This window comes from Mus caroli, chromosome 2 (assembly GCF_900094665.2).
Source record: "Mus caroli chromosome 2, CAROLI_EIJ_v1.1, whole genome shotgun sequence".
In the NCBI taxonomy this organism is placed as follows: Eukaryota; Metazoa; Chordata; class Mammalia; order Rodentia; family Muridae; genus Mus; species Mus caroli.
Genome location: NC_034571.1, coordinates 96,348,344 through 96,359,359, shown reverse-complemented (window position 1 = coordinate 96,359,359; position 11,016 = coordinate 96,348,344). Strand labels below are relative to the sequence as shown.

General features: G+C 39.9%; 1 protein-coding gene across 1 annotated transcript in view; it reads left to right on the top strand.

Annotated features, from left to right (window-relative positions):
* The window catches only part of Pdhx (pyruvate dehydrogenase complex component X), a 58,224-nt gene that overhangs the window by 14,658 nt on the left and 32,550 nt on the right, over positions 1-11,016 (top strand). The window contains exon 2 of the mRNA XM_021151849.2: positions 4,752-4,832. Coding sequence (XP_021007508.1) covers positions 4,752-4,832 — 81 coding nt within the window. The remainder of the gene's footprint in view (positions 1-4,751; positions 4,833-11,016) is intronic.

Below are 11,016 nucleotides of genomic sequence, written 5' to 3'. Positions count from 1 at the left end.
AGAAAGGCCATTGATTTGTTTGAGTTAATTTTATATCCAGCTACTTCACCGAAGCTGTTTATCAGGCTTAGGAGTTCTCTGGTGGAATTTTCAGTGGTTTGTTTTAAAGAGACTCTGAAACAGCCTCTATTCGCGCTGCAGTCTTGCTGTTGTGTGGCCTGTGCTGGCTCTAAGTCGCCTGTCCTTTGTTCTGCTGTAGTCCATTCAGCCTGCAGATGGCAGGATTGCTTTATTTGTATAGCAATTTTAAAGATGCATTTTTATTAATGAGTTTCAGCTTTGGAGATGAGAGTACTGGGCAGTTTTCTTTTGTCTTGGCCTGTTCATTTCATGGTTTTTGTGTGCTTAGGTTACAGTCAGTAAATGGGGTCGAGTGTGCCACGTGGCTGTACTGTATGTCCTTAATTACTTTCGATAGTGTAATGAGCTTAGGTCTACTTCATACTAATAATACCAGGAAGCAGTTTGTTCAGCATTTGTATTTTAAGAGTTTGTTTATATTAATTTCTCTGTTGATCCAGTGACCTTTTAGAATGCCTGTATATGTTAAGAACTTAAATCTGTAATGTAATTGATTTTGCTGAAATATGAGTTTTGTTGCCAGGATAAAAACATACGTTAGAGAAAATAAATTAGATTCAGATTATTGTGCCACATTTAAAATTAAAGTCAGAATTTTACTGTAGGAAAATTGACAGAACAGATCTAAAAGAACTTAGAAATCACTCGAATTTAGTGATAAATTGTTCATAGAGCTAATATTATATATCAAGCAATAACGTTCCAATGTCATTTATTGTGGTGTTCTTATGAGACAGACGGTAAAATAGTTGCAATGGTTTGTGAGACATTTACTCTTAAAAGTTAACGTTTCAAAATAAAATACTAAAAACACAACACCGTAGTCATCTTAATATTTTTAATGTTTTATAATTTCTGTATATTGGCTCACTTGCCAACCAGTTTGAAATAATCTTAGCTGCTTTATAAAAATGAACAAGCAGTGAATCACTACAAAATATCAAATATGGTCAGGTGTTATTTTATGTAAACTCGTATAACCAGTTGAGCATATTTCGTCTGTTCACAGTTAGGAAGTGGATATTAGTAGGAAGTAGTTGGTGCACATCCCAGCCTTCTCAGTGGGACAGGAGTGTAGCATGTACTTCTCGCTGGCATGAAGAGGGGCTCTGTAAATACTATCTAAAGCACCCGGAAAGGCTTAATCCCATTCCAGGGAGCCGAGTACAGCCACAAAGGGCAGGTGGTAGCTATGTGTAGGCCTGATACCTAAAGCCTAGTTTATGATCATATACTTTTTCTATCAAGAAAAAAGAATACATTTGGGAAAGAAGTGTATAATGTTCCCATCTACAGAGGATCTATTAGGACGAAACCTGTACTCTTGTTAATAAGCTCATGGTTTGAAATGGCATTTCTGGCAGGAAGTCTGTGGCGTCGTCAGAATGTATGTATGGCACATCTTACTCTCTGTAATAAGGCAGCACAGTCAGTCAAGAGACAGCACTGAATAATGGCAACGTCCAACATATCTTTGTTTGGGTTTTGTCACCTTCATGGAGAGTAGGACAGTGATCTACTGCAGGGTTTTTAGATTTTATTGTCATCATTCAGGGAAGCAATTCCAATTCACCTGTAAAGGGTGTGAAGAGCGGTTACGGTTTGTTTTACATTTACAATAAAAATTTTGGAGGTCTTGATGTTGTACTTTGGAAAATAATGCTTCATAAATGCAGACATTTCATAATACAGTCTCTAATGTCAGGAGTAATGCAAATGTGAAGGTCTCTTGGTGGAGATTATCATGGGAGATTAATAATATGAGCCATACAGTGGCATCTGAACCAAATGTAAAAATACAGGAGAGTCTCTTTTGAGAGAACTGATTTAATATTTGTCACAAATGGAGATGGGATTGTGGGAGCACTGTGCCCTTTTATTTCACCTCTCTGAAGTGGAATTCTATTTGGCAGATTAATATATGTATGATCATGACATGTTCTTTCTCATAATGCCAGGCTTGAGCTTTTTAATAACAGCAACATATTGAGACTTTTTAAAAAGCTGAGCTTTTAGATTGAGGCTGGCTTCTTATCGGTTTAGGAGTAAGAGTTTGTTGCCTTCTTACATTCCTAAACACATTTGTCTCTATGAGTTTAAAAAATAAATGTTGAGAGTTGAGCTTGATAAACATTCCTTAGCAGTTGTCTTCATTTGTTTAGTAAGCCATGAAAAACTGTAGTCAGCTGCACCGTAATCAGAGATTTAAAGGCTCATTTTATTACTTGAAAATGTGTCATGTATTAACTTTTGAACACTTGCCGAAATTTTTCATAACTACAAGTGTCCAATCATTGCAATTTGGAATTGTACCATGTGTATGTGTGTTTGCTCTAAGTAGGCTCCCCTTCGTCCACTTGGCTTAATTAAGACTTTGATGGTCTCCTCATAGATAACAGTGTATTGAGGTGGTACATAGACCTTTGCATCATTTCTACCTATCTAGAATCCTAATTCTTTTAGTGCACAAAGATTTGTCTGACTAAGAAAAACACTTTTAGAGCTGTTTTGTAGTTGTAATTTATTTCAACTAGACTTCAGTTTGGAATTAAATGAAATTATTGTGATAGTTACTGAAAGCCAGAGTAGACACAAGCGGAATGCCTCTGTTCTCCAGCCTCTTTGCTGATAACTTTAAGACCCATTGAATCTGTTTTCCCCCTCATTTTTAAAATTAAAATTGTTTACTTTATTTTGAATGTATAGAAGTTCTAACTGCATGTATGTCTGTGTACCACATTTATGCTTGGACCTCAGAGGCCAGAAGAACTCCTCAAATATTCTGGAACTAGAGATACACAATGTTATAAGATGTCATGTGAGTTTGGGAGTCTGGTCCTCTGGAAGAGCAGCAAGTGCTCTCAAGTACTAAGCTAGCTCACTAGCTCTCCTGCACATATCTATATCTGTTCTCTTGAGATAGCTTGAGATTAACTGCTCTCTAGTGCATTTGAAACACTCTTCATCATTTGTAAAAGTGCTTTCTTAATGCTGCAGTTCTATATGCCCAAGTTAAAGGTATATTAGGTATTTTGTTAGACTTATAAAATATGTTCATGTGGAGTTGATACGTCTGTGGTTAATCCGTCTGGTTTGTTGTGGTTGATCCCTAGGCTACCGGTAACCAGTAATTAATTGATGGGTTGCATTTAATGGACATTAAGGTATACAGAGACACAAAGTACCATAGCATAGTAGAAGCTAGCCTTAAGTTAGGCAGGAGGTCTGAACCTGAGTCTTTTGATTGAAAATGTGAATGCTATAATAGGACATGTAGTTTAGACTCTCATTGTTGAGCCATTATGAGTGGCCATTCTACTTTTCTAGCTTTTTAAGACTGATACCAACTGAAAGTCAGATGACTAGAGGTCAAATGAATAGGTAGAGTCTAAACACTGATGGCTCGATTGGAATGGGGAATGCCTTAATAACCATGGACATCTGGGTGGACTTCTCGGTCCAGCCCTGTATTTATTAGACTTTGGTCCTTTTGGTTGCGGGTGAGAGGTTGTGTGTGAATTGCTGCCTCAATCCTACAGAGCCTTAGTGATTGGAACAGAAAGAATTGGACCTGCGGACCTGCCTTTGGAAGGAAAATGATTAGAACCCAGACCATGGAAGACCTGAGAAGACACACATTTTCCACTAGCAAAAAATTATTTTTTAAAAAATGAAGACATTGCATAAGTGCCATTTCTGGTCTTTCAGAGAGAATGAAGAGCAGAGAGTTTTCCTGTGACTGTTGTATACTTGAAAGGACTGAAAATGCTTTTATCATGGGTGGGGGGGCATAGGCATTTTCCATGTGAAACTACAGTAAAATCAGTTGGTTTCCAAAAGGAAACATCTGACTTCCTAAAACATGTGTGTGAAATGCTCTTGCTTTTAACCCTGTAACATTAACAAAGAGAAGGCAAGCATAATGTGTCCTCCCCACGTTTGCTATGGGTGCAGCCTGTGCCACAGACCTCTGAGAGTCCTTTAGGACAAAGACATTGATGGCTTCTGGGGACAGCATTTGTTGCTCTGGCATTCTGCCAGAGTAACTTTTATATAAGTTGTAATGTAAAAGACTCACGCACTTCCAGTGAGGCCCTAAACAGTGAAGCCTCTTGGGCAGGATGCTGGATGGTTGTATAGTGTCCCCTTTAGGTATCTAAGGAGAAAGTAGTTTCTTAACTATGCTTTCCTGGAGGTCTCATGAGTCAGGGGGATGTTTTTATAGCACCTATTGGGATCTAAGGTCTGCTTTAGTCGTAGGTTTTCCTGCCCAATACAGTTGTACATTGAATAGCATAGGATTAGAAGTTAAATTATTAGATCTGATCCTGATTGTTATGCTGTAGGACATTAGAGCCCTGTCTCGTTTTTGTTCTGTGTCTTTTAGCCATGAAAAGGGATCTGAACGTATTCTAAATATTTAAGTATTAATGTTTTGTTTTTCTGTAGTCACTTCATTTCCAATTTGCAGTGTACTTTTGGTGTGTCCTTTTTCAATAGATTGTGAGGGACATTGTATGTGTGTGTTAGTACATGAGTGTGTGTAGTATGAATGTATGTATGTATAGTGTAGTATTTGTGTGTGTGTAATATTTGTGTTGGTATGTGAATGTGAGTATGTAGCATTTTTGTGTGCATGTTTGGTTAATCTTTCCTGTTTTTAATTTCAGCGGATCCTATTAAGGTCCTAATGCCATCACTGTCTCCTACGATGGAACAAGGGAACATTGTGAAATGGCTAAAAAAGGAAGGTGAGCAGCTGTGTTCCTGATGTCTTCCCTGCTTGATGACTTGCTCATTTTGTTCCATGTAGTTTACATAATTCATGATAGGAAGGAAGCAGATGTGTTTCTTTGCTAGTTGGTGTAGATTTGTGTGAACAAACACTTACTATGTTGGTATATCAGAGTTTTCTGGGTTAAACCATATCTCTTCACTGTCACATAATGGTGAACTCTTCAAGGCTTTCCCTTCCAACATTTAGTTCTTTTTTGTGGCTTTTAGGTTCAAAATCATTCTCATGTTGCTTAACTTAAAACCTTGTTGTGTTTGTATGTGTCTGCATATGTTCCTGGAACTAGGAAAGTGCCTTCAATAGAAAGGACAAATAAATAAGAAAGAATATAAGGGGCACACTTAAAATAGAAACAACAGCAACAGCGGAGGACTGTGGCTTGCTATTTACTGGGCCCTAAGCCTCTACAGTTAAATCTGTGGTAGGTGCTTCAAAACACAGACTGGTGGAACTGAATAGAAAATGGGGCAGTAAATACTCATGGATGTTTTAAGTGTGAAAACACACAGTATTATATTCATTGTTCGTGTTGTGCCAAGACTAAATTATCAATAAGTCAGATACTGTATAAAAATAAAAACATTTGTCACAAGTACTAGGAAAAAGCTTGATAGATTCTTATATAGCTGACAGTATAATGAATTCTCTGCCTCTCAGAATCTATAGTCAAGAAGGCAGTAAGTGTTAAATTTGATGAAAAAGTTTTCGTAGAGCTTGAGAAAATGCTCAGCAGTTAAGCATACTGACTCTTCTTCCAGGAGATCCAGGTTTGAGTCCCAGTACCCAAATGGTAGCTCACAACTGCCAGTGACTCCAGTTCTGGGGATCTAGCACTTTCCTCTGGCCACCATGGGCACTAGGCGCACACGCTGTACACATGCATATATACATGTGAAACACATACACATAAGACAAAGTAATAACGATAATAATAAATTTATATAACAGAGAAGATGGCAAGCCAAATAAAAAGAATTTAGTGATAAACTGAAAAAAAGCAGTATTTGTAGCGTGTACCACAAAGTATGACTATTCCTAAAAAATTCAATATATGACAGGCGAGTTACAGAAAAAAGGATTCGGAATGACTCTTACATATAGAGGGAAAAGATATTTAATCTAAAAAACATTAGCGAACAAGTGCTATTTAAACATTGTGTTTCAATATCATGACAGAAATGTAGAAGTTTGACCAGTTGACTCATGGATGGAGTGGTAGAAGTGAGTGCTCTCAAAAATCAGAGTGCAAAGTAGTCTAAATGTCTCAGTGCTACACTGGTAAAAATAAGACAAAAAAACACCACTCTCGAAGCTGTTTATTGCCTCTTTAGCAGAAAATGGAGGCAGCCCAGATGCTGGTCAGGATGAGCTGGGCGCTGTTGGTTAACTTTTAAAACGTCTGTAACTATAAAGAAGTGAGCAATATCTCCTGTTAATGTGGAGAGATGTTCAGTGAAAAATAGCAGGGTAGAGACAAGGATAGAGTAAAGAGGAAGGGCAGTGCCCAGGCCTCAGTAGCCAAGGACTGTAGAGTCAGTGGGAGAGCACTTGCCTAGCAGATGAAAGATCATGGAATCAGCACCCAGAAAGGGATAAGAGAAAAGCTTTAAAATGGCAGTTAGTGGTTGTAATGGAGAGGATAGAATGGGGAGACAGGCAGGGTAGATGTCTCTGAATATAGATTTATTTTTCTCTTTGACATAGGATAAATACATATTTTGCGTGATCTTAAAATTAAAATGTGAAAGTGCCCTAATGTTGAGTCAAATTGAAACAGGTAAACATATATCTAGTTGCTGGCAAGGCTATCTTAAATGTCAATATATTTGCCTATAAATGCCTAATAGAGTCTAGCTGAAGGAGCTCCAAAAACAGTCGTGAGCTGTTAGGATGAGTGATTACATTATGATGGTTGGATTGGTAGTGTTAATGTCTGGCTCATATATGTATTTTATAGACTACATCAAAGGAATGGAGGTGGATGGATCTCGGTAGCCTGGACTTTGGTGTGGGTTACAGACAAAACAGATGAATAGTAGCGGAGAGTAAATAAAGACCCCCGTGACAATAATTGTCAAGGTCTTTCTTCGAAAGGTGTAGAAACAAAGACCAACCCGCTGTAAAGCATCCACACTCCAGCTCCCACTGAAGTGAGTGAAACTCTGGAGATTGGCTCCTGCTAGAGCAGGAACTATGCCTGTGCATCTAGAATAGCCTGTTAGTTCAGAAAGCAAGGACATGGTCCAAAACTTAAGAGGGAATTTTATAGACCAGGAGCCAAAGGTAGGGCTGTTTAAGGATCAGTAAGGATGATGACTGGTGTTCAAGTATACACAGAGTGTGTTTGAACCCTGAGTTCTCAGTACTGAAAACCAATAGTGATTGAAAAACTTGAGGATTCTAGGAAATGAACTCATTTTGAAACTAGTAATAGATGGAAAGACTCAGCTACTTCTCCCCAACTTTCCCCAAACTGTAGCTGACGGTAATCAAATAATCAATGAGAAGAAATGTCTCCTTGTCAGCATACCTCGGCTGTTGTGTAAAAGTCATTCTAATGCCAGTGTATCACTGTTGTACAGTCTGTTATAAAGTAAGAGCTGTAGCTAGCGATTGTCCGGCTGCTAGCATCATGGTAAGAATGGCAGTCAGGCAGTCTGTGCTTCCTGGTATTAATATACCTCACCTGTTGTGAAGTAGTCCTACCAGAAAAGGAACTGAATGTACTTCATTTAAGCCTGCCATGTTCCTGGATATCAGCAAGAAGTGGAACCTGTTTCGGGATGCATGAGGAGTAGTCAACAAGCCACGGACTAGGGAATGGTACAGGCTAGCTTCTAGAACACATAAATTCAAGAGTAGCATGCAGACCATAACTGACTTGAGACTAAAGCCGGTGTGTAGACTTTACATTGACTATGAGCCAAGCAAACAGAAGAGAAGTTTTGAAAGTGACTAGAATTTTAATGCTCTGAAGGGACCATTTTCTTTAGAAGTTTAGTGATGCTGCAGTTATCTTCAAGAGCTAGGACTTGGCATCATGCTATATCTGTGACTGGGTTTAATGTAACACTGGTGGGAGCTCTGAGGTTAAGGACAGGAATAGATGCAACAAGACTGGCTATGAGTCTCTTGATGCTATGACTTCATTAACTTTCCTTGCCTCTTCTGTGTGTGTTTGAAATTTTGTTATACACACACACACATACATATATGTACACACACACTTTAGAAGTTGTACTTAGTACCTTTGCAGTATACTCCAAAGTTAGAAATCATTCTTTAGTTTTTCCAAATCACCAGATGAATTTGACTGTTGGTGTTATTAAGTTATTAAAAATACTTGATACAAACCTGTCTGTAAAGTTGTGCTTGTCAACTGTGTACAGCAGCCATTTCACCAGACCACAAGGGTCTAGTATGGTGTTTAGACAAAAAAAAAAAAAAAGACTGAAAATCCAGGCCAAAGAGGTGAGTGTGTTGTGGTTCTGTGTCAGAGAAGGAAAAGCTGTAACAGTAGCGTAAAGGAAAGGCCCTCTGGGATCTGCTTTCCGTTTCTTTTTTCCATCTTTTGGTCACTGTTCCATTGGTACTAAGAGTAACCCCTCCAGATATTGTCCACTGGCCAGTGTCTTATTACATATCTCTAACTATACCTCCATCCTCTTTATTCATGCTCCAGAGGGTTTAACTTTGAAGGAAAGAGGACGGATCTTTAGCCTGTATTCAGATCACTAGATATACTGAAAAGTTGTAGGCCAGCAGGTCCCTGCTCCCTGGTGTTTGTCTTGGGGGCTGATCAAGCAAGTGTTTAAGAAAGGACAGAAGGAGGAGCATGGGACTAGCTCTGGCCAGGACTTGGATGGTACCCCCATGTGATTGATGCAGTTAGCACAGGTGTCTTTAAAGCAAACACTACTGTTAAATGGTGCAATCTAGTGTCCATCAGATAGCATATGCAGTGTGTAGGACACAGACGAGGATTCTAAGTCTCACAGGGTTCTATTCTGACTCCAGAAGGTAGAGCCATTTGTGGTGTTACTTTCAGTAATGATGGCAAGTATGGAGACCGGGAAGAGAGCTGGCAGGCATTTAGTTGAGAACCCTGGCAAATGAGTGTGGTGGTAGTTTAGGACAGGACTGCCTTTCTTTGAAGGAATCTGGGTACTAAGAAATGCAAGAAGGGGCCCCACAGCAGAGGTTTGGTCATATGAATTGGGCTGCTGTTGGAGTAAGGGTTATGGTACATTATGGCTCATGGGTCTTGGAAGTTTCATTTGACTGGTAGCATCGCTTAGATCTTTTCCTTTGTGGGGAATGTTTTAGTATATTTTCTTCCCTGGTTATAAGCAGTTTGGGCAGCCTCTGTAAGCAGTTATTTAGTGAGCACTTGGTTAGATCCAAAAGTGTGGAATGTGACAGAGACCCTGGAAAGTTTTACGGATTAACTAGTCCCTGTAGAATAAATGGACTTAAACATGAGAGACCCTAAGAATTCAGCCAGAGTGGGAAGTGGAAAGTGAATCCATGTGCCCTCCCCGGGCCTGGAACTGCTGAGAAAGGAAGAGAGATGTGAGCTGGTCCAGAGGTAGGAAAAGGGAAACCATGGTTAAATTCAGGTTTGGGCCTGGTTTGATTTTGCATTAAGCGTTGAAGGCAGGATGCTCAGCCTGTTACAGGAAGTGGTGTCTGGGCACAGGTGTGGGTTGCTGATAGAATGTGAGCTATCAATATGAGTAGGGCTCAGTGCTGTGTGACAACAGAGTTATTGTTGGCCTGGCAGTCTCTGTGCAGTGAGAATGCCCATTCCCTTGAAACTTCTCTCATGGGCTTCAGGTTTATAGTACTTGGGACCTTGTGAGTGAGAACTTCCTAGCTGAGGCAAAGGGTACTCAGCTTTTAATACCTTTGAAGTCATCCTGGTGGGACACAACCTATAACCCATGCAGGATTCCAAGGTCAAGTCCCATTCGCTAAGAACTCAGACCCAGACTTAATGATGTGCAGTTGTCTGGGCGTGAAATTCAGTAAGCATGGCCAGCAGCAAGTAGACATCCAGGATCTGCCATTGGTTAGAATTACTAAATTCAAACAAAAATATGTGAATTTGAGCTTATTAAACATATAAGAGAAGGAATTAAAAATGATAACATAGACATACTATAAAAAAAAACTACCAGGCAATGAAAAGGGCCAAATGGAAGTTCTAGTCATGAAAAGTGTTGCCCATAAAATTAAAAATAATGTTGAAGGTTGGGTGAGGGTGTTATAAGACATGAACAGAAGATTTGTGTGGGGAAACCCTGCTTATAAAGGTTGAAGTCTACCATAACGGATAGTTCCGAGTTCTGCTCAAAATGGAGGCCTCCCTTTGCCAGCAGGGCTTCTCCTTCTCTGACCTTGTCTGTCTCTTGAACTGACTCCCACACCCTCCACCTAGGGAAGGCTGACTAGTCCTTGGCAGACCTGTACACTTCCTCTTTTCCTGATAAGGATCCGCCCTGCAAGTACCTATGATTCTTGGAATGTCTCTTTATACAAATGAGGCAGGCATTCACGAACTTTAAACTCCAGCCAATGATTTTCATTTACCCTGAAAACTCTTTCCCACTCTCCAAAGTCCTTATATACCTCAGGTTCACCTGGAATAAACTGCATGCATACAAGCCCACCCTGAATAAAGGTTTGTGCACAAGCTGAGATCCTCTAAGAGAGCTGTTTCATTGAAGATGATGGGAGAAGGCCTTTGTGTAAAGAACAGTAGCACTAAATTCCCCCCAACCCCTGCCCACAAATCCTTCCATCCCCCGGTGTGCAGAGGCATCAGGACACCCTAAGAGGAAGGAAGCAGGGATGCAGAACCACATTTACCCCCTCCCCCCAAAAAAACCCCACACCCCACAGATTTGTGAACTGCAGGATGAGCGTTTTCAGGCCACATAGGAAGGTAAAGCAGAGGGAGGTTAGAAACAGAAGTTGGGACTGAGAGGAATAAAATGAGACTGAGGAGAAGGAGGAAGACAACACATTCAAAGAAACAGTTGGCAGTGCTTTCTAGGACTCTGGGAGGCATGTAAACCAAAGCCAGTGCTTCACTGAAGCACTTTGAGGACTGGCTCTGCATAGCTTCTGACAGCTTT